Raw genomic sequence first — 22,946 nt, forward strand, 5'->3', positions numbered from 1 at the left:
AAAATTCCACTCTGAGAACAAGGCATGTCAACAGCGCCACCTCTGGGTGGAGTGTGGTTCTCTCAGCTCCTCAGCCTCAAATTGGCAGGAGGAAACGCCCTCATTCAGGGGCCGTGGATCAAGTTAAAAGGTTGAGTGAAACAGGGCACAGTGTCTCCAGGGAGTATTATTAGAGGCAAGGGCATTAAACTGGAATGTAAACTGGAGTCCCTGTCATGGCTCAGAGGAAATGAATCTGACTAGCATCCATGAGGACATGGGTTCAATCCCTGGCCTCGCTCAGCGGGTTAAGGATCCTGAGTCACTGTGAGCTGTGGTGTAGGTCGCAGACACGGCTTGGACCTGGAGTTGTTGTGACTGTGGCACAGGTCAGCGGCAGCTACAGCCCTGATTCAACCCCTAGCCTGGGAACCTCCATATGCTTTGGGTGTGGCCCTAAAAAGACAAAACAAACAAACAAACAAACAACAAAAACTGGAATGTAAACTATTAAGGAGTGCATGTGTGGTTTTGTTTCCCATGGGGAGATTTTGAGATCATAAGGGAGGTCTGCCAGACCCAGAAAAGCAGGACAGGAGGAATCACAGTGCTCTTTGTACCATAACTTGATCCAGTTGTCTGAGCAAAAAGGGAATGTGAGGATCTGGGAGGTCAGCGATCAGGCTGGAGGCTGGGACTGGACGGAAGGGGTCAAGCCCCTGCTGCCAGTGACCAGACACTGTTCTTGTACGTGGCTGGGGGTGGGGAGGCAGGTGATAAAGCATAGTGTTTCTAGGAACAACACGCGCTGGTGCATCTTTATTCTATGTCTGGTCACAGCAAATGTCACACGGCCAGACAAGAGCCAGGCTGAAAGCGCCACATGTGCTACAGGCAGCCGGAGGAAAGGTCGATGCTGTTGCACACGAACATTCTGGAGAAACGGAGCCTCCTCACCAGCACTCAGGAAGCATGAGGCCATAATCCCATCTCTAAGGCCCCAGGAACATCTCTAAAGGGTGACTCCCATGTGGAGCTTCCAAAGTCCAGGGCACCTCTGGGAGCTGAGCCTGGCTCCCAAAGTCCTTCTGAGCATAGGCTTTACCGCTGACCGGAGCCTCTGGCGCTGGTGTCAAGGTGGCTTGGAGGCCGAAAGGGGGGCCTCCAGCTGGCCCTCAGAGCAGCCCGGGAGGCCCTGCGGCTCAGGACCGCCGATCCTTTCTGCGGAGCTTGTGTCCCACCTGGGAGCCTCGCTGCGCAGCTCTCACCAGGCCTTTGAACTGACCTTGCAGCTTCACTTTCTTCCTGCGGGGACAAGGAACGGAAGGGTCCCATCTTGTTGAGAACAGGTGGCCTCTTTCCCATAATGTCAAAAGGTGGCTCCCCCAGTGCCAGCAGGAATAGGGGAGAAGGGACAGCCCCAGGCGGTGGGCAGCTGTGAGCAGGGTAGACAGTGCCCATTGTTTTTAAAAGAACATTTCAAGTCAATGCTACTTGAAGGTGCATGAGAAAAAAGAAAAGTAAAAACCTGGAAGAGGAGTTCCCATTGTGGCACAGCAGAAATGAATCCGCCTAGCAACCATGAGGAGAGGGGTTCAATCCCTGGCCGCGATCAGTGGGTCGAGGATCCAGCATTGCCATGAGCTGTGGCACAGGTCGCAGACTCGGCTCAGATCTGGCGTTGCTGTGGCTGTATTATAAGCTAGCTGCTACAGCTCTGATTTGACCCCTAGCCTGGGAATCTCCATATGCTGGGAGTGCGGCAGTAAAAAGGCCAAAAAATAAAAGCAAAAACCTGAGGAGTTCCCATCGTGGCACAGTGGAAACGAATCTGACTAGGAACCATGAGGTTGTGGGTTCGATCCCTGGTCTTGCTCAGTGGGTTAAGGATCTGGCATTGCCGTGAGCTGTGGTGTAGGTCGCAGATCTGGCTCGGATCTGGCATTGCTATGGCTGTGGCTGTGGCGTGGGCCGGCAGCTGTAGCTCCGATTAGACCCCTAGCCTGGGAACCATATACTGCAGGTGCGGCCTGAAAAAGAAAACGAAGAAGAAAAAAAAAAACCTGGAAGAGACTTGAGCCATTGATGGAGAGTGTGACCACCCAGCCCCACCCCGACCCCAACCGGGCTGTACCTGCGGTTGAGCTTGGTTCTGTTGAGGGGGATGTACGCATAAGGGTCGAGCCGCCCTTTCTTCTTCACGTCACCCTTTGCTTTCTGCTCATCAGGAGAAATAAGTCAGCCTGGAGTGTGGGGTTCCCTTGCCTACCTTTGCCCAGACTTGACGGTCTGTATCCTCCCTTCCCCTCATTCTTTGCCTCAGGTGGCACCAAAGAGCTCCCGCAGCACCTGAGGTCCCCCAAAAAGGACCGGACTTCAGATGCTGACAAGACCTTGCAGTGCCCTTCGTGAGCTTCAGGCTGGCTCCACAGAGGCGCTTTTCCAGGGAGGTAATGGGCACAATGCCCCACCCTTGCCCAGAGACTCTGCCAGGGGACTCCTTCCTCATCCGCAGCTCTTACCTTGGCCTTGTATTCGGCCCCGGGGGTGGTCTTCTTGGCCACAGGGCGATGGATGCCTGAGCCTCCGGCTAGAGGGGGAACGCAGAGGCCATGAGTCAGGCAGGGCCAGGGCACCTCCTCCTCGGAGAGTTGCCAGGGAGCAGAATCGTGGCCAGGACTGGCTCTGCCCCTATCAACCAGGGACAAAGACTTTCCTCGAGGTGGGACTGTCCAGTGACTTGACCATTATTAGACCACCGGACTCCTCAGATGGATCCAGATCCACAGAGACCCACCAGTGACCTCTGAGAACACAGAGTCTTGACTAACATAAGGTACCCCATACTCTCCAAAGCTAAATCTGTTCCCTTTGTTCTGGGAGAAAGAACAAAGGCTTTGAAGACAGACCAAGTGGGGATTCAACGCCCAGCTGGAACCTCAGTCAAGTCTCTTAACTTTCTGGAGCCTCTTAACCTCATCTGTAAAATGAGGCACTAAAGCCTGATCTCTTCCTTCAGGCTTGACAGCAACGCTGAGAGAGAGGACCGCTCTTACCCGCTCTTTCATGTAAACATGAAAACTGTGGCTTTGAGAGACTGAAGCGCTTTCAAGGTCAGCATCATTTCGAACCTGGGCTTCCACAGTCATGGATAGAAGCCTGCAATGCCAACTAAGGAAGACTCTCTGAAAGTCGCACTTTACAGGTAAGAAACTAGAAGCTCAGAGAGGCAGCGTGACCAGGCCAAGGTCACACAGCTAAGAGCAATGGGGCAAGCAGTCCTGACCCTGGGCCTCCTGCTGCACTGCATGGTACCACTGCTTCTACACTGCACCATCTCAGAGCAGAGGAAGGGAGCTGAGTCCTGGCCTGTGGGGCCACAGGAGAAAGAGCTATGAGGCTTTTCAGCTGGGTCAGGATGCTGTGGGGGCAATGTGGGCACACCAGCTGCAGGGATCAGGGACATCCCACAGGAGCCCCTGAACCTCCAGACACAGAGCAAAGGCTCTGTGTGCCTGGGGGTGGGGGCCCTTCAGGGACTGCCCTGGGGGGAAGGAGGCAGAGGTGAGGAAACCAAGTCCTCCTCTGGCTTTGGGCAGCCACCTGGGTACCGCGAGCAGGTAGTCTGGGGAGAGGAACAGCTTGGGAGCCCAGAAATAAATAAATATGTTGCCACCCTCAACATAGACACAATCTGGCCTGACTGAAGGCCGGGAAAAAGAGGCAGCCACTTCTCAGGAGGACAGGCTGTAAGCTTCAGGAAAGCCTGGGGACGGGCGGGAGCGGGGGCGCTCAGGGGCTCCCAGAAGGGCTGGCACTTCGGTGCACAGATCTCCTAACCCCTAGGCCCACTAGGGCCTCAGCCCAGTCTCAGGTGACACATCAGCCAATCTTGGCTGATGCCGATGGCCACGCGACCTCATGGCTTTGCCTGCAACACACCCTGCCTACTGCAGGTGACAGGATCCAGTGCTCCAAGAGAGAAGCATGGCAGCCTCACCTTGGTACTGGGGGGGCATCTCCAGCTCCTCGTCGTCAGCCTCTTGCTGCTTGAGCTTCTGGTGCTTTTTCTATAAAAAGGCAGGCCAAGTTCATGAGCAAGGAGATGTGATCATCCTTACTAAAGGTCGCAGTAGAAGCATTCATAATTCGCATCAGAGAAAAGGTCCTCTGCTAAGCACTCCATCCCCCACTTACAGATGAGGACATTAAAGCTCAGAGAGGGTAACTCATCAGGCAAAGTCACACAGCAAGGCCGTGCAGACACGGGGTTCCAGCCCGGGGCCCTCACTGCAGAGATCATCTCGGCTGCTCTCCTCCTTGCCTCTCTACACTGAACTCCCCCCAGAGGGCTACGACCGTCCTGCTGGGTACCTTGAGCTTACCCCAGCTTTCCTAAAGAGGTGCCTCTATGGAGAAAACAGCTTTATTGCTGCTCCACGCCACCCTCTCCATTAGTCAAACTCGCAGATCCTTGACTTAGTGCCAGGCCCTGGGGACAAAAGGGACAGGACCCAATTCCCATGCTCCAGGGCTCTCAGGCAGGTGGGAGACCCCTGCTCAAGTCAGTCATCACGGTCGCTCAACAAGGCTACCGTCTCAGGAGTTGTGAGCACAAGGCACGGGGACAGATCAACTCATCCAATGATACTCAACGGGAAGCGACTCAGCACTTACTACCCGCCGGGCACCATGTCAAGTGCTCTGAGGGACACAGGAGAGCCTGCAGCAGCCCAGCCTGCCAGGAGATTTGAGCCTGGAAACTGACAACCAGACAAGGGAGAGGGGGAGTCTGAGCTCCCAGCGCTGGCTGCCATGCAGCATCCCTCCCACACTACCTGGGATGCCCCTTCAAACTGCAGATTCCTGGGGATCCAGGCCCTGCCCAGGGATCCCAAGACAGAGGAGCTTCAGGGCCCACTCTGAGGAGCATTCACTGGCTTAGGGGCCAGGTAAAGGGGCAGGTGAGCCAGGTATAGGGAACAAGGCTGGAGCACACAGGTGTGTCTGAGGAACCAGGATCCCCAGTTCTGTCAGCTGAGGCCCAACAGAGGGGGCTCCTGTGGGAAAACAAACCAGCTGGAAAAGTGGCTTTGGCTGCACCATGGAGGTGATGGCTCAGCTTGTTCCTGGTTCCGCTGATACCTGGCAACAATTCTGTCCACTGGCAACTGCAGCTGTCATCTCCACCCAGCATTTTGTGCTGCTCCCACACGCGAGGGCAGATGAGTGGGGCTTAGCGACTGCCCCATGAAAAAGCCCCCAAAGGAGTTCCCGTCATGGCTCAGTGGTTATCGAATCCGACTGGGAACCATGGGGTTGCGGGTTCAATCCCTGGCCTTGCTCAGTGGGTGAAGGATCCAGCATTGCCATGAGCTATGGTGTAGGTCACAGACGCTGCTTGGATCCTGTGTTGCTGTGGCTCTGGTGTAGACCGGCAGCTACAGCTCCGATTTGACCCCTAGCCTGGGAACCTCCATATGCCGAGGGAGCGGCCCTAGAAAAGGCAAAAAGACAAAAAAAAAAGAAAAAAAAGAAAAAGCCCCCAGGATCCCAATGGCAGATGATGGCTGACATGAGCCAACCATGGAGTGTGGCCAACCTGGTTCCCACTCGCTGCCATGAAACAGGGGTCCCACTGTCTCTGCTGACTGGGGTGGGGGGGCATCCTTCCACAAATCCGACTAGGAAACAAGAGGTTGTGGGTTCGATCCCTGGCCTCGCTCAGTGGGTTAAGGATCCAGCGTTGCTGTGAGCTGTGGTGTAGGTCGCAGACTCAGCTCGGATCTGGCATTGCTGTGGCTGTGGCGCAGGCTGGTGGCTACAGCTCCGACTGGACCCCTAGCCTGGGAACCTCCATATGCCACTTTTAACAACCCCTGTGACCTTGGGCAGGCTGCTTCCCTTCTGTAAGCTCTTCTGGAAACGGGAATGAAAGGGTGCCCACCTCCTGGGAGGATTAGCGAGGTGTCACACGGGGGTGTCCCTCTGCATTCCTCAGTGGTGGGTGCCCCCGCTCTACATGGAGCACGTGGGTGGCTGTTGCCCCTGCTGCCTGCACAGCACCTGCCCTCGGTGGAGAGACAGGGATCCTGAATCTTTCTTCCTTCAGGTAGACAATGTAGCCAAGACCAAAGGAAGCCCCAGGCACCCACAGAGCGGTCAGCCATGACCCCACACCCCCCGGAATGCCTGCCGTGCGCATCCTCGAGGCTGCACCGAGCAGTCAGGTGTGTGTGAGTATGAGTGTGAGTGTGTGTGCAGCAGGCGGACAGCAAGGGGTTGTCAGGCCCAAGGCTTAGGTCTGAGGGCCCCGGCCGTCCGGCAGCTGGAACTACTCACCCTCCTGACACCCATGTCCTCCATCAGGTCAGCCATCTCTTCATCCTCCCCTGGAGCCAAAAGGAAGAAAGGCCTGTCAGCACTGAGGGAGCCTTTGTCTTCCTAAAGCCCGCCCAAATTTCAGCCTGCCTCTGGCTCGCCGGGCTGCAGGAGCTGCCAACTCCAGCCCGGAAGACCCGTCCCGTGGAAGACGAGACCTCTGAACCCGCCCCTTCCTCGTTCCCATCCTGGGCCCCATGGATGACCCTCGAGGCCCCTCGAGGAAGCAGTGACCTGATTTCTAAAGTAAATACGGATTTTTTTTTTTTTTGGTCTTTTTACCTTTCCTAGGGCCGCTTGCGTGGCATATGGAGATCCCAGGCTAGGGGTCTAATCGGAGCTGTAGTCACCAGTCTACACCAGAGCCACAGCAATGCGGGATCCGAGCCATGTCTGCAACCTACACCACAGCTCACGGCAACGCCGGATCATTGACCCACTGAGCAAGGCCAGGGATCGAACCCACAACCTCATGGCTCCCAGTCAGATTCGTTAACCACTGCGCCACAACGGGAACTCCAATACAGATTTTTTGAGAATCTAAGAAAGCCCCAGTTTTCCTGGGGAGCCAGGCACCCCCCAGCTCCATATGTACTCTACTTTGCCAGGGGGACCGCTCTAGTTCCCCACTTGAGGACCTTCCCACCCCCCCAACCCCCGGCCCTATGCTGCTGGGCACGGTGTGGGGATATAAAGTGTGAACCAACAAAAGCAAAGACAAGTAAATTAGCCCCATTAAAAATTTTAAATTTGTGTGTGTCTAATGACACATCAACAGGTTGAAATTAATGTTGACTGTTTTAGATTGCAAGCTCCTAGAGAGCAGTACTGGTGTAGTAGGAATGTTTTAACAGTGTCATGAGCAAAGGAACAAAGAAATATTTCGATCTTGTGAAACAAAAAACAAAACAGGCTGAAAGACAGCTTACAGGATGGAGGAAAGTATTTGCAAATCATACACCTGATAAAGGGTTAATATCCAGAATATATAAAAAACTCCTATAGCTCAATAACAAAAACAAACAACTCAATCAGCTATAACGGAAAAAATAAAAATCATTTAAAAAAAAACCCCAAACAATGTAAACATTAAAAGGGAATATAAATTTAGGTCATTAAATAACCCCCAACAAACAAAAAAAACCCAAACAACCCAACTCAAAATTGGGCAAAGGACTTGAGCAGACATCTCTCCAAAAAGATGAACGGACAACAAACATGAAAAGATGCTAAATGGGCCTTCCTGTTGTGGCGCAATGGAAACGAATCCGACTAAGAACCATGAGGTTGAGGGTTCGATCCCTGGCCTCGATCAGTGGGTTAAGGATCCAGCGTTGCTGTGGCTGTGGTGTAGGCCGGCAGCTACAGCTCTGATTGGACCCCTAGCCTGGGAACCTCCTTATGCCGAGGGTGTGGCCCTAAAAAAGACCAAAAAAAAACAAAAAAAAAAACAAACAAAAAAAACCTGAAAAAGCCAAACTACCATGAACTACCACTGTACACATATTAGGATGGCTACTATCAAAAAACACAAAACAGGAGTTCTCATTGAGGCTCAGCGGGAACGAACCTGACCAGTATCCATGAGGACATGGGTGCCTTTACCCTGGTACCCGTTAGAATTTCACCCTACGGTTCCTGTTGTGGCTCAGTGGTAACGAACCGACTAGTATCCATGAGGTTCAATCCCTGGCATTGCCGTGAGCTGTGGTGTAGGTCGAAGGCACGGCTCGGATGATCTGGTGGGCATTGCTGAGGCTATGGTGCAGTTCAGCACCTACAGTTCCGATCTGACCCCTAGCCTGGGAACTTCCATGTGCCATGGGTGCGACCCTAAAAAAACAAACAAAACAAAACAAAAACAAACAAACAAAAAAGCAACCAGGAAAAACAACTTTGGTGAGGATGTGGAGAAACTGAAACCCTTTTGTCCTATGGGTGGGGAATGTAAAATGGTGCAGCCGCTATGGAAAACATTGTGGCAGTTCCTCAAAAAATTAAACACAGAATTACCATATGATCCAGAAGTTCTACCTCTGGGTTTATACCTCAAAGAACTGAAAGTAGGATCTTTTTTTTTTTTTTTTTTTGTCTTTTTGCTATTTCTTTGGGCCGCTCCTGCGGCATATGGAGGTTCCCAGGCTAGGGGTCAAATCAGAGCTGTAGCCGCCAGCCTACACCAGAGCCACAGCAACGCAGGATCCGAGCCGCGTCTGCAGCCTACATCACAGCTCACGGCAATGCCAGATCCTTAACCCACTGAGCAAGGGCAGGGACCGAACCCGCAACCTCATGGTTCCTAGTCGGGTTCGTTAACCACTGCGCCACGACGGGAACTCCTGAAAGTAGGATCTTAAGAGATATTTGCACATTTATGTTCACAGCAGCACTATTCACAATAGTTAGAAAGTGAAAAAGTAGAAGCAACCCAAAAGTCCACTGATGGATAATGGACAAACAAAATGTGGTCTAGATATACAATAGAGGGAGTTCCTGTTGTGGCTCAGCAGTTAATGAACCCGACTACCACCCGTGAGGATTTGAGTTTGATCCTTGGCCTCACTCAGTGGGTTAAGGATCTGGTGTTGAGCTGTGGTGTAGGTCGCAGATGCGGCTCGGGTCTGGCAGTCACTGTGGCTGTGGTGGAGGCCGGTGGCTACAAGCTCTGATTAGACCCCTAGCCTGGGAAAGTCCACATGCTGCAATGCAGCCCTCAAAAGACAAAAGACAAGGACAAAAAAAAAAATTTTTTTTAATAAAAAATAAAAGAGCTACCAGTATATTAAAAAACAAACAAACAGAAAAAAAGGAGTTAAGTTTTCCTGTGGCACAGTGCGTTAAGGATCTGGCCTTGTCACTACAGCAGCTTGGGTCACTGCAGTGGTGTGGACTCGATCCCTGGCCTGGGAACTTTCCCATGTCACAGATACATTCAAACAAGAACAAAACAAAACAAAAAAAAAAACCAAGAAGTTTGAAACTGATCAGCTGGAAGGAAGACAAAGACAAACCCAAGTGAAGTCCACCAACAACCAAACAATGGCATAAGAAGCACGTGACGAACTGTGGCTGCCTGGGCAGTCCCCGGGCTTGCCGGGGGTTCAAAGGGAATAAGGCTGAGGCCAAGGGGCCGCGGAAAGGCTATAGAGAAGGACTTGAGCTGGATCTTAAAGAGAGGAGAGGGTTTGGGAAGGGAGGGGGCAGGAGTGTTTTCAGCATCAGGAATCCATGGGCAAGAAGGAAGCAAGGAGAGAGGATGCATCAAGGGTGAGAGGGGGGCAGTGACGAGGCCACATCAGGGTCATGTTGTCACACTCACACCCAGCACATACACAGATGTGTGCTGTTCAGGTCAGCGGTGCACCTTCACAAGAACCCACTCCAGTAGGTACAGGTCTTATACTCGCTCTGGAGTGAGGAAACTGAGCACACAGAGGCTACACAATGGTCCACAGTCACACGACCGGTAAGTCGAGAGCAGGGGCAGCGGGGATAGTGCTGCTTAAGGCGCTGCAGGAAGCAGGAGGTGAGAATCGAAATAAAAGAGGAAGACAGACACATTTCAGAAGACCCAGGCTTTTGTGATTTTACATGACACATATAGACTGATGTGCAGAGAGGGAACAGAAACGATGGAACAGGACTTGGAGAGGTTGTGTTACACCCGACTGTCCCCTGGACCACAGGAGACAAGGCATCAGGAAATTGGGAGGGTCTGGCTCCTTTCACCTCTAAATGTGCTTCCAGGCCTCAGCCAAGTTTACAATTTGAACTAAAAAAAAAAAGCGGGGGTGGGGAGGAGGAGGAGAAGGAAATGAAGAGAATAGAACAGGAAACCCACAGTGTGTATCACACATGCTAAGGGGAAGTACTGCCTTTTGAAAGTTTTGTCTGAATTATGGAAGTACTGTATAAATGGCTGGGTTACAACATAAAGAGATTTCTTAACGTGGTCAAAAAAGTTTGAGAAACTCAGCAAGTTTGAGAGAGTTTCCTTAGATAGAAGCTCCTTCTGTTTTTAACCTATGCCTCCCCCCCAAAACGGTCACTGAGTAACGGAACAAACCAATGAGTAAATGAATGAATGAATGAACAAATGAGTGCAGCCTTGGCCCAGACCAGAGGCAGCTGCATACTCAGCACGGGCAGACCCACCTTTGGCACCTTCCTCTTCCTCCGCCTTGGCGGTGTCGTCGTCCTCCTCCTCCCGGATGATCAGCCGGCCATCGGCGCTCACCTTGAAGCCATGGTCCTTCTTCTGGCCCCGGCCAGGCCCAGGCTGTGTAGCTGGTCGGGTAGAGTTGGGCGGTGAGGAGGCCGAAGGCCAGGGCTAACCCGCTCGCACCCTCATCACAACTAACAAGCCCCGGTCTGTGCCCCAGACGGGTGCCTGCAGCACAAGGATGTGCGTGTGTGAGAGGGGCGGGCGCCCATCCTAACCCCCAAACCTGGCCCAAAGCAAATCTATCCTCTGCGCCCACGGGCCAGCGGCGTCTTGCTTACCTAGGACTCGCTGGGCCACCTTGGGGTCCAGGAAGTTGAGGGGCTCGTCCCCTCCACCCTCCTTCAGCCACGCCTGGCTCCTCTGGCGGGCCAGCCTCCTCTGCTCCTTGCTCCGAGCCCTCTCTTCCTCATCGTCCTCATCCTCTGAGTCGGCCAAAATCTCCTCGATGCTAAGGACGAAGAAGCCCCATGTCAGGGCGCCCCTCAGAAGAGACCGGGCAGCTGGGCACGGCCTGGACAGGCTTTGGGCTAGGGAAGACCGGGTGCCCACGACCCCGCTCACCTGTCGCCTTTGCCCTGCACAGGCTCCTCTTCCTCCTCCTCCTCTTCCACGGCGGCCTGGTTCAGGGCCCGGTGTTTCTTGGCCCGGGCCTCGGCTTTGCGGATGTTCACCAGCACCTTGTGGTACTCTTCAGGCAGCAGCTTCTTCACCAGCTCAAACCTGAGGGGGCAGAGATGGGCCAGTGAGGTGCCCAGGCCAGAGCATGCCAGCCAGAGCCAGGAGTCCAGCCAGAGCGCTTCCAGTCCCCCGGCCCGGCCTCTCCTCTGCGGTGCCCCTGGTGGGACAGGGAACCCCTCAACCCCTCCCCTGCTCCCTCCTATTCAGGGGACCGACCCGAACTTGCGGATGAACTTGGTGAACAGGTTCCGAAGCTTCATGCGGAAGTGCCGCCGCATGTCGTCGGACAGCTTCCCGATGGCCCCCATCTGTAGGGCAAAGCGCCGGGGCGTCAGGGGGGAGGACACGCTCCCCACCCACCTGTCCCAACACCCCAGGTTTCTCCAGGTTCCACACGTCCCTTCTACCGCCCTGCGATGCTCTCTGGCTGGACCACTCTAAAGCCTGCATGCGGCCTGGTCTGAGAAACGTGTGGCTGGTGGCTATCATCCGCAGTGTCCCTCATCAGGACTCAGTCCAGCTCGGGTCACTGCTCAGGCTGTTCTCTCCATCATGGGCCCCAGTTGGGCGGCAGGGTATCCTGACTTTCACCTAACCCTTCTCGCCTAAACCCAAGGCCAGATGCACAGGCGACAGGTGAGAGGGACCTCGAGCTCTTACGCAGTGGACAGGGAGCTCGGAGGACAGTCCCAGCTTGCTGCATGCCTCATGCCCAGTAGGAGGATGCCAGGGAACCAATACCAGAGGGCCCTTCAGGCCCTTCTGCAGCCCAGTAGGGGCGTCCTGAGGAGCCTGCTCAAACCAGGAAGGTCAAAATGCAAGAGGGAAAAGGAGTTCCCATTGTGGCACAGTGGTTAACGAATCCGACTAGGAACCAAGAGGTTGCAGGCTTGATCCCTGGCCTCGCTCAGTGGGTGAAGGATCCAGCATTGCTGTGAGCTGTGGTATAGGTTGCAGACGTGGCTCGGATCCTGTGTTGCTGTGGCTGTGGTATAGGCCGGTGGCTACAGCTCCAATTCGACCCCTAGCCTGGGAACTTACATATGCTGCGGGAGCAGCCCTAGAAATGGCAAAAAGACAACAAACAAACAAACAAAAAAATGCAAGAAGGAAAATAAAAGGTGCTCTCTGCTGAAGGAGAGCCTGGAGTCGCAGCCCTGAGCTTGGGGCTCTATTCCCAGAGCTACTCTCACCAGTACTGCAACCTGGCAAAATCTCTGGCTCAGTTTCCCCATCCATAAAAGGAGGCGTTGCCCTGCCCACTGGCCTCTGCCCTGCACAGCCCCAGCTGCTCTGGAGGGGCCGTGGGGAATGACAAGGCGGCTCGGGCACTGTGCCTATCTCTGCCAGGCGGGGCTTCCCCTTCTGGTCCCCTCCAGGCCTCAGGCACCACCATCTGTTGCACAAGACAGCACGCAGCTCAAGTGTTTGAAGCTAGCTGGCCTCAAGGCTCCCTGGGACTCTATTGGCAGCTCCTGGACATGTGGCCACCTGCCAAGGTGAAGGGGGGCACTCACCACCAGCTGCACGTGCTTGGCCAGGTGTACCACATCCATGACAACCACTGCCACCTTGATGAAGCCCAGCGCCGATTTGACCACGTCACGGGTGCGGGAGGCCAGAAGCAGGCACACGTTCTCCAGCAGCTGCTCTACCGTGCTGGTCCCCATCAGACCTGTGGTGGCCAGAGGGCCACTGTCAGAGACACGAGGAACCCTGCCCAGACCCAAGACCCCTGCCGGATCACAAGAATGTGAGCTGACACCAGGGGGTGTCCGTGTGCCCGGCCCAGGTCTAGTCACTTTCCCAGGGACCCCCTTCAGTCCTGCACCCACCCCGCCGGCAGGTGCAGGTTCTCTTCCCCTCTTTAGAGATAAAAGAGTGAGGTTCCAAGAAGTTCATTAAGTTTGCTCAAGGTCTCACGTGGCTGGTAAAACCAGGACTAAAAATCTGGGCAGGGGACCTCACCTCCTCCAACCCACCCACTCGAGGGGGGACGCAGGGCAGGGGGACGCAGGAAGGCCGAGCTGGGTGGTGGCAGAGGAGAGGGCAGGCAGTTGGGCTTTTCGTCCTCCATCCAGGGGAACTTTCCCACTTGGGCAGCCACCCTGTCCTGACTTTCTGGGCATCTTCCTACCCCAAGGGCCTCCCAGGCCTTCAAGGAAACAGCGTTTACCTTTAAACTCGAAAAGGAGGTGGGTCAGGGCCAGGATGCTGCAGCTGACCATGGTCACGGCGCCCACGAGGCCGGGGTAGATCAGGACGAGGTAGCGCTGCAGGGCCTCTGGGGGGAGGACAGCGAGCAGGAGGCGTCACCGGGGCAGTGACCCCCGTGCACGCTGCATCGTGGGCCCACCAGGGAGGGTGATTCCGGCCAGAGAGGAGCTGCCTGCCCAGGGCCAGAGCCAGACAGCCTTCCCTGCTTTTTCTCGTTAACGAGTGGTTTGAGGGGTGCCTCCTCACCCCGGCCGGAAGCAGAGGGTCCACGTCAGCCCCACGTCACCCGGGCCTCACCTTCCTGGCTCGGGCCAAACCGAAGGAAAGCGTGGCCCATCTCCACCAGCAGCACAAAAGCGTTCTTCCGAGCGCCCACCGACACCTCCTTGGTGCAGAGGATCACCTGCAAGGATAGCCCATTAGCGTGGGCTCCCCGAGCCGACCACCCCGGAGCTGGCATCCTGAAGCGGGCGGGATAGGGCACCCACGCTCCCTGATGGCAAATCAAGCCCACTCCCACCCGGGATACCGCCCCTCTGATCCTGACAGGCCTCCAAGAGCCACATTCCGAGGAACCCCAAATCACCCAGACACCCCCTGTGTGCACCCCTTACCTCAGGGACCAGGGCACTGATGAACTCCTCGTGCTCGGCTGAGAGCTTCTTCACGATATGTATCAGGCACTTCAAACGTGGCTGCGGGACAGGGGGACAAGAGTCAGGACCCTCGATGCCAGCTCCACCCCTGAAGTCCCCTAAGTGTCTCATGCTGGTCCTGCCCTGGGGTCTCCTGACCCCCCTCAGGCTGGGCGGGGCCGCCCCGGCGTCCACACCCTCTTGGCAGGCGAGGAGGTGCTCCGCAGCGAGTCCAGCAGTGTCTTCTTCAGCTCGTCCAGGTGGTTTTGCACGAAGCGGGCCCCGGGGCCCTGGGGGCTGGCGCATACTTCCTCCAGCACGCGGTAGGCCTTCTTCTGGATCCCATGGGACTTGCTCTGGAAGGGCGCACGGTGGAGAGGGGATGTCAGAGAGGGCCCCCACCTGTCCATCCACTCCCACTCAGTCCAATGACATCCACAGGGCAGCCCCATGAGCTGGGCCTGGCCCCAGAGGGGCCTCAGGGGAGCTGTTCCCGACTTCTGGAGCTCAGGACACCGACGGGAGGGCAGGAAGAACAAACTGGGAGAAGCTACCTCCGTGCCCAGCAGGGGACGCTGTGGGGAGTGAAGCCCCACCCCCACCTCTGTGCCTGCCTGCGTGCTCCACCAGAGCACGTCTCAAGCTGCAGGGTGACTGTTCATCACACGGCTGCAGTGGTGACAGCTTTCAGGAGGTCATCACTGGCCTGGCTTCCACCTGGTTGGCCACAGTGGGCAGGGACTAGCATGTCAGGCAGGGGACCCAGCAAGTGCAAAGGCACAGAGCGGCCCTTATATCTGGAACCTTTAAAAGCAGCCTAATGAGGCCAGAGTGGCAGCCTGGGGACAAGGCTGGGTAACATGGGTGATCAGCCCAGGCAGGGAGGTGGCCCAGTGGGTCAGGCCTTGTCTTTGCAAAGAGGCATCTTAGCAGGTGAGGCCTGAGCTTCGCCGTGCATTTCTATCACGCTGACACTTCCATGACAGACGAGGTGAGACTACAAAAGGCAGGCATGCCACAAGGAAGGAGATGAAGACCTGATCTTGGGCAGCCACAAGGCATGGGGACAAGGAGACAGGCCCCACCTCTCCAAGGAGGCCCCTCTTCCCCAGGTGGGGCCGTGTGGGGCTCCTGGCCTCTGGGGCTCACCTCTAGGTAGGGCCGGATCGTGGAGTACAGCTTGCTGATGGCGGCTTCATCAGCGTGGGGAGCCAAGGCCACGACCAAGTCCAGGACGGACAATCTGCTCAGGGACAGAAGATCAAGGCCAAGGCTTAGCGGGAGACTGGGGAAGGCCACGGACTGTCCGTGTGCTCATATCTCCTGGGTACAGGGGAACTGGGAGAAGTCAGGGTGAGGAGGACAAGGGGCCTGGAAGGAGCCCACCAATGACTGTCACTGCCTGTACCTACCCTGGCATTCGAGGGGCAGCAGCACTGTCCCTGGTGCTTAACCTGTGGTAACCCTTTTAGCCCTCATAGCAACCCTGCTGCAGGTACTATCATCATGCTCATTTCATACATCAGGGCCCAGAGGAGCTAAGTGACGTGTCAAGGTCACAGCTTCCAAGCAGTAGAGCATCTCCAGATCCTCACAATTCCTTAGCAGACCACAAGGCCTCTCCAGGAAGGGAGCTGGTCAGGCCTCATAGTGGAGCTAGGATAATCAAGATCTCAAGACTTTTCCAAAGCAATTCCTGGAGTTCCCAACGTGTCACAGTGGTAAACGAATCCAACTAGGAACCATGAGGTTGCGGGTTCGATCCCTGGCCTTGCTCAGTGGGTTAAGGATCCAGCGTGTGGTGTAGGTTGCAGAGGCGGCTCGGATCCTGCATTGCTGTGGCTCTGGCGTAGGCCTGTGGCTACAGCTCCAATTCGACCCCTAGCCTGGGAACCTCCACATGCCGTGGGAGTGGCCCTAGAAAAGACAAAAAAAAAAAAAAAGAATTTTCTTAAGCAATTCCAGAAAGCATCCATGGGGCTTCCGCCAGACACATCCCCTGGCTCCCTGGGCTGCCCTAGCTCAAGAGGGGCACTTTACCTGGTGAAGTCAGAGCTGGCGGGGTCCAGCACCTTCTCACTGGCTTTTTCCAGGAAGCCATTCACCAGCTGGTGGCCGGAAGGGATGAGAAGGAGGGAGTTGGTGAAGAGAGAAACACAGAGCGGCAGCAGATCAGAGAACCGCACCCCCTCTTCTTCCCCTCCTGTCCACCCTTTTTAGAAGCCTCAAGCCCAGGCCTGCTCTTCCAGGGGCAGAGGTCCGAGTGATGGCAGCCCCAGAGGGAGGCTCCTGACCTTTCCCACACCCACTGACACCCCACCACCCAGGCCTTCCTCCCTCTCCTCTGCCAGCTCACCTGAGCCTCTGTAATAGTGAGGTAAGTTTTGATGGTTTCCAGTACGGCCCGGCGAGGGGCTGGGGTGTCCCCGGCTGCAACAGGCTGCCCGTACAGGTTGAATAGGATTGGCAGAAAGTTCTTTGCGAAGCGGCTCACTTCAGCACGGTCAGCCTCTAGCGAGAGGACCAAAAGATTGCACAAAAGGGACAGGAGATGACCCCACCTCACTGGGGCTAAAGCCCAGAGACATCCTTCTGGGGGACCCCTGACAGGACCAGGGGTTTGGGGCTTCTCTGGGTCAGGAGAGGCAGAGACCAGAGCACAGAGAACTAGGTGCCACCCCAGACTATGGGGCCAGGCAAAGGCCAGCACCACGTCAAGGCTTCAACATGGGCTGGACAACTCCCGGCAGCTGCGGCACAATGAGCATAAAGAGAGAAAAGGGGAGGCTTTCAGCGTCCTACTGGTTCCTGGGGTGCCCGGCAGACACTCCGGTCCTTGCAAAGAACGAGTGGTGGCTCAGGCGATGAGCTGACCGAAGAGGGTCAGGGGACACCCACGCCGTCACAACCACCCCCTGCCGCCTCCACCGCAGAGCCCACACGTACCCGCCTCGCAGCCCTTGGTGATGAGGGTGCGCAGGGCCTGGCACACAGTGACCCTCAGGTCTGGGCGCTCGCTGATGGCCGTGCCCAGTGTTCGCGCCAGGCCTTTGAAGGAGGTGGCTACGTCCGTGGGCCTCGTGCAGAACCCGGGCAGGAGGGTCCAGATCTGGGGTGGGAGGGGATGGTGGGAGAGGGTGACATCCAGCAACCTGTGCCCCCCGTCCTACCCACGTCCCCCCAGTAGCCCCCTTACCTGCCACTGGAGCGTGTCATAGATCTTGGACTCCACTGTGCTGCCTGCCTGAGCCAGGTCCAGTGCTAGAGTGACACAAGGACATGGTGTGACCCTGGGCACACTCCTGGCCTACAGGCCTCATTTTTACCCAAACCAAAAGCCCAATGGTGAGGACAGGGATCTGGGTGATTGCCCTGCTCCACAGATTAAAAAAAAATGGTGGAGTTTCAACAGAAACGAAATCTGACTAGCATCCATGAGAACGCGGGTTTGATCCTTGGCCTCGCTCAGTGGGTTAAAGATCTGGCGTTGCCGTGAGCTGTGGTGTAGGTCACAGACGAGGCTCGGATCTGGTGTTGCTGTGGCTGTGGTATAGGCCAGCAGCTGTAGCTCTGATTCGACCCCTAGCTTGGGAACCTCCGTATGCCGCAGGTGCAGCTCTGAAAAGCAAAAATTAAAAAAAAAAAAAAAAAAATTAAAAAAAACAACATGAGGAGGACTGTCCTATACATGCATAATCCTACTTAGAGTTGGTAACATTTATTGAGCAATTTCTACATGGCAGGCTGTGTAACGTGCACTGATTATACCATTTAACCCTCACACCACTGCAGTTACCGTCCTCAGTGTAGAGACGAGGAGAAGACCCAGGGGAGCTGAATAAACTTGCCTGAGGTCCCCAAACTGCAGAGGGGCTGAGCTGAGATTTGATTTAATCGGCTCAGCTCGCCACAGACAAAAGCTGCCCCCTCCCACGTAAGGCTCTTTCTTTCCAATGAGTATTCTGTATCCCACGGTGGCGCCTTAGCACGACTAACCTCACCGGAGCCGCACTGAGGGAAGTGTAGGCTAAGTCACTGTGGCATTCCTAAGCTCCCGGGCCAGGGATGGAACTTGAGCCACAGTAGTGACCCGGCCACAGCAATGACAACTCCAGATCCTTAACCCACTGCACTACCAGGGAACTCCACGAGGAACATCTTTGCGTGTGTAAATCAATGTGTCCTTATCTAACTGTTGCCTTGATGGGAGAAGAGCCCCCAAGCCTGCCGGCCTCAGGGAAGGGTCCTGGAACGGGGGTGCCTGGCCATGCCTTGGACCCCACTGAAGAGGGCACTCAAGCACTGGCTGATCACCTGCTTGGCCCGGGGACTGCCAAACGTTCTAAGGCTGGGGTGCTGGACCAGGGACCCTTCCTGATCCTTCCTGCTGAGAGGGCAGACCTTTGTTCTCTTTTTTTTTTATCTTTTCGCCTTTTCTAGGGACGCTTCCCACGGCATAGGGAGGTTCCCAGGCTAGGGGTTGAATCGGAGCTGCAGCTGCCAGCCTACACCAGAGCCACAGCAATGAGGGATCCGAGCTGCGTCTGCAACCTATACCTCAGCTCACGGCAACGCCGGATCCTTGACTCACTGGGCAAGACCAGGGATCGAACCCACAACCTCATGGTTCCTAGTCGGATTCGTTAACCACTGCGCCACCAACGGGAACTCCCCAGACCTTTGTTCTTCAGGGTGGTAGCCAGAGGCAGGAAGTAGGTGGTGAAGAAACCAAGTCGTGTTTCCCGGACGTGGTCTCGGATGACGGGCAGCAGCCAGCTCCGAGGAAAATCCAGAGTCTCTCTGGGAAGAGGCAGGGAAGGGCCAGTGAGGAAGAGGTTACAGCCTAGAGGGCAGCACGTCCCACAGGACATCCCCTGCTGAGCCGAGGAGCAACTCGGGCTCTGCTTTGGCCTCTTCTGCTGACCCGCTCCGTTAGGGACACTCTCCCAGGGAAGGATAAGCCACGTGACTCTCCTGGGGCTGGTTTAGAAGCCAAGCAGGGCTGTACTTACTCAGAGCCATCGATTTCCAAAGGCACGGCCTCTAACACGACCTGGGGGCCCATGGTGGCCACTGCCGCGCCCACCGCATGGTCCAGAGCGGCCGTGTGGGGGAAGTGGGGGGAGAGACGCAGGTCACACAGGGACTGGAGGCACTGGAGCAAAGAGACGAGGGATGGGACATTAAGAGGGCTTGCACGGCAGGCACCGGGGACTGAGTCTGGGCCAAAGTCTCCAGGAGGAGGAGGTCAGAAGCATGGGCGAAGGTTCCACTCTAGGCAGAGGTCACAGGGCACTTTTGGATGCAGTACTGGGCACCCACTGTGGGCACTGGTGTGCATGCAGGGGGAGGCTATAAAGCGCACAGGTAACAGGAGACACGTGCCCTGCCAGGAACCCACGTCTAACAGCCCCACTGCCACCTCTTGCCCCAGCCCAGCAGCTCCCCCACTCACCTTCCTCATCACGGAATGGGCCTGCCTCCCACACGCCTCGAAGAAGACACACAGCAGCTGCAGCACGGAGCTCCAGGCCGCGTGGAATTTGTACGTCAGGCCCTCCTCCACCGCCCTGCCAGGGGAGCGGGCTGTCAGGGCCATGGTCATGCTCAACCAGGAAGCCCATGGATGGCACTGGGCATCACAGACCACAGCAAGGGTAGGGCCCCAGGAAAGGCCAAGGGAGAGAAGGAGCGTTTATGCAGTGCCCCCTATGCTGAGAGTTTAATTTATATAATCCTCACCACACTTCAAGAAAAAGCTGTGAGGTGGGCTATTTGTTCCACCTTCGAGGCGGGGGGACTGAGGCTCAGAGAGATTAAACAACCTGCCAATGTCACTCTGCTAGTGGCCAAAGTGGGCCTCCAAAGGCCATGCTGTCACTGTCCCATGCCTTCTTGGTCTGACCAGAGGCAGGAGGACAGGACAGGAACAGGTGGTTGGGGCGGGGCGGGGGGGGGCGGTTGGAGGCGCAGAGGTGGGCTGGGCCAGCCGCCAGCCCCTTCCGGCCTATGCACACTGCGGTCAGCTCATCTCTCAAAGTCCAGCCCTGAATGCTTTAGGCAAGAATATCCAATGGGGGAGTTCCCGTCATGGCGCAGTGGTTAACGAATCCAACTAGGAACCACGAGGTTGCGGGTTCGGTCCCTGCCCTTGCTCAGTGGGTTAACGATCCGGCGTTGCCGTGAGCTGTGGTGTGGGTTGCAGATGCGGCTTGGATCCCGAGTTGCTGTGGCTCTGGCGTAGGCCGGTGGCTACAGCTCCGATTCAACCCCTAGCCTGGGAACCTCCATATGCAGCGGGAGCGGCCCAAAGAAATAGCAAAAAGACAAAAAGACAAAAAAAAAAAAAAAAAAAGAATATCCAATGGGGTCGGAGTTCCCATCATGGCGCAGTGGTTAGCGAATCCAACTAGGAACCATGAGGTTGTGGGTTCGATCCTGGGCCTTGCTCAGTGGGTTAAGGATCCTGCACTGCCACGAGCGGTGGTGTAGGTCACAGATGCGGCTCGGATCCCTCATTGCTGTGGCTGTGGTGTAGGCTGGCGGCTACAGCTCTGATTTGACCCCTAGCCTGGGAACCTCCATATGCAGAGGGAGTGACACAAGAAATGGCAAAAAGACAAAAAAAAAAAAAGAATATCCAATGGGGTCAATGCAGGGAAAGGGATGAGCTGGGGGTAAGTCAGCTCTATTCTTCAGTTTTCCAGAAGCTGCATCCCAGGTATATCCACAGGAAGCAGGCCTGTGGCCTCATGAGGAACAGTACCCAAAGCACCACACTTTGGAGCTGAGCAGAGACCAGAGGCAAGGATCCCAGCTCCTTGGTGCTCGGAGGCTCCTCACTGGTGGGCAAGGGTGAGGGCGCTTGGTGGCCGTGTCTGTGAGCGGCTTCTCTCACAGGTGTGGAGGGCAGCACAGCGAGGGAGAAAGAGTGGGCTCTGTGGGCAAGCCACCACTTGCGGGTTGAGTGACCTCAGCTTTCCCATCTGTAGAATGGGGTCAGTACCTCTCTATTAGAACTATAAGGACTATCAGTAGTTTCTGTGTATTGGAAGCGCAACTACACGCCAGCTACTGCTCTGAGAACATCACATCCATGACCTGATTCAAGCCTCACCTCATTAGACTGATGACGACCCTGAGAGGTGGAGGAATTTCCCTCAGGGGATGGACCCCAAATCCCTACTTAGGAGCCTGGCACTACGGGACCTGCAATGTGGCCGGTGCTCAACTGACAGCAGCCACTCCGGTGCTGTGCACCAGGCCCACAGAGCGACAAGAGGAGGGCCTGTCATTGAGGAACTTTCTAAGGTACAATTTTTTTTTTTTTCCCCAGGGCCACACCCATGACATACGGAGGTTCCCAGGCTAGGGGTCGAATCAGAGCTGCAGCTGCCAGCCTGCACCACAGCCTCAGCAACTGTTGGATCCGAGCCGTGCCTGCGACCTACACCACAGCTCACAGCCACACCAGATCCCCAACCCACTGGGTGAGGCCGGGGATTGAAACTGCATCTTCATGGATCCGAGTCCTGATTCGTTTCCAATGCACCATGAAAGGAACTCCACAATTTATTCCCTCCCAATGCAGGGGCTGTGTTCTCACCTGAACATCTTGGCGATGTACTGGGCAGGGCCTGAGGCCGAGGAGGTGACGGAGCCGATGTCAGCCATGTGGGGGGCGACACACTCTCTCAGGATCTCCTACAAAAAGAGGCCGAAGCTGTCTGCGCCCGAGGCAGCCCCCCGGTGCCACCCAGCCCCACCCTCCCAGTGACTGCTTTCTGAAACTTCTAGGAAGCCCATCCCCATCCCAAGAACCTCCTCCCTGGGACAGGGCTGGAGGCCTGGGGCGAACTCTGGGTGAGGCAGAGTGGCAGGAGACCCTGGTTAGAGCTGGGGCCGGCGGGGGCCGGAGGAGGGCTGTGTTACCTGCAGGCACTGGGCAGCCACTGTCACCACCTGCGAGTGTGGGGAGAGGAGGCAGGTCATTGCAGTTCCAAAAAAACGAGGGAGGTGGCCCAGCCCCAGGTTCTGATGAAGCCTGTAGAGACAAAAGGCTTCTTTTTCTGTGGGGCCTGGTCCGGGCCCTGGGGACCCAGATGGCACAGGTCTGACGACAGTCACTGAACTGAGGGGCGCTATAGGCCCTTCTGGTCGGCAACTGTAAAAAGGGCTCTTCCTTCGGTAATGGCGACACGGAGTAAAAAGTTCAAAACACCCAGGCCTTCAGGGTATAAAGTAAACAACGTGCCATCTCCCCTCCTTTCTCCCAGATGCACCTCCCAGAGGAAAAGCAAGGTTAAGTTTCTCAAATACTCTTCCGGAAGTTTTAATGCACATACAAACATCTGAAATAATAACAATTGCTGGAGTTCCTGTTGTGGTGCAGTGGTTAATGAATCCGACTAGGAACCATGAGGTTGCGGGTTCGATCCCTGGCCTTGCTCAGTGGGTTAAGGATCTGGTGTTGCCGTGAGCTGTGGTGTAGGTCGCAGATGCGGCTCGGATCCCGTGTTGCTGTTGCTATGGCTGTGGCACAGGCCAGCAGCTGTACCTCCAATTGGAGCCCTGGCCTGGGAACCTCCATATGCTATGGGAAGTGGCCCTAGAAAAGACAAGAAGACAAAAAGACAAAAAAACAAACAAACAAAAAAAATTGCTACCACTTAGCATGTGTCATGTCCACAAACATTAATTCTTTTAAACCTTGCAAAAAACAAAAACAAACCAAAAAACCCTTATGATTGTATTCTATTACAATTCCATTTTATAGATGAGGAAACTGAGGCCCAATCAGGATTCACACCCTGGTAGTTTGCAAATAATGC

At 55.6% G+C, this 22,946-nt stretch overlaps 1 protein-coding gene across 1 annotated transcript in view; it reads right to left on the bottom strand.

Annotated features, from left to right (window-relative positions):
• Window positions 1–768: 768 nt before the first annotated feature.
• The window catches only part of RRP12 (ribosomal RNA processing 12 homolog), a 32,937-nt gene continuing 10,759 nt past the window's right edge, over window positions 769–22,946 (bottom strand). The window contains exons 11-34 of the mRNA XM_021072760.2: window positions 22,048–22,159; window positions 21,722–21,819; window positions 19,571–19,685; window positions 19,128–19,270; window positions 18,794–18,915; window positions 17,312–17,376; window positions 17,062–17,224; window positions 16,472–16,626; window positions 16,156–16,223; window positions 15,265–15,358; window positions 14,313–14,471; window positions 14,095–14,175; window positions 13,778–13,883; window positions 13,440–13,547; window positions 12,781–12,938; window positions 11,480–11,571; window positions 11,147–11,305; window positions 10,864–11,033; window positions 10,516–10,647; window positions 6,322–6,371; window positions 3,980–4,049; window positions 2,502–2,569; window positions 2,114–2,196; window positions 769–1,284 (exon numbers count right to left, since the gene is read on the bottom strand). Coding sequence (XP_020928419.2) covers window positions 1,182–1,284; window positions 2,114–2,196; window positions 2,502–2,569; window positions 3,980–4,049; window positions 6,322–6,371; window positions 10,516–10,647; window positions 10,864–11,033; window positions 11,147–11,305; window positions 11,480–11,571; window positions 12,781–12,938; window positions 13,440–13,547; window positions 13,778–13,883; window positions 14,095–14,175; window positions 14,313–14,471; window positions 15,265–15,358; window positions 16,156–16,223; window positions 16,472–16,626; window positions 17,062–17,224; window positions 17,312–17,376; window positions 18,794–18,915; window positions 19,128–19,270; window positions 19,571–19,685; window positions 21,722–21,819; window positions 22,048–22,159 — 2,674 coding nt within the window. The 3' untranslated portion in view covers window positions 769–1,181. The remainder of the gene's footprint in view (window positions 1,285–2,113; window positions 2,197–2,501; window positions 2,570–3,979; window positions 4,050–6,321; window positions 6,372–10,515; window positions 10,648–10,863; window positions 11,034–11,146; window positions 11,306–11,479; window positions 11,572–12,780; window positions 12,939–13,439; window positions 13,548–13,777; window positions 13,884–14,094; window positions 14,176–14,312; window positions 14,472–15,264; window positions 15,359–16,155; window positions 16,224–16,471; window positions 16,627–17,061; window positions 17,225–17,311; window positions 17,377–18,793; window positions 18,916–19,127; window positions 19,271–19,570; window positions 19,686–21,721; window positions 21,820–22,047; window positions 22,160–22,946) is intronic.

The sequence above is a fragment of the Sus scrofa genome, chromosome 14, assembly GCF_054392235.1.
Source record: "Sus scrofa isolate SSC_HxYL_T2T_F1_AM1 chromosome 14, Sscrofa_HxYL_maternal_Yorkshire_Landrace_v2.0, whole genome shotgun sequence".
Classification (NCBI taxonomy): domain Eukaryota; kingdom Metazoa; phylum Chordata; class Mammalia; order Artiodactyla; family Suidae; genus Sus; species Sus scrofa.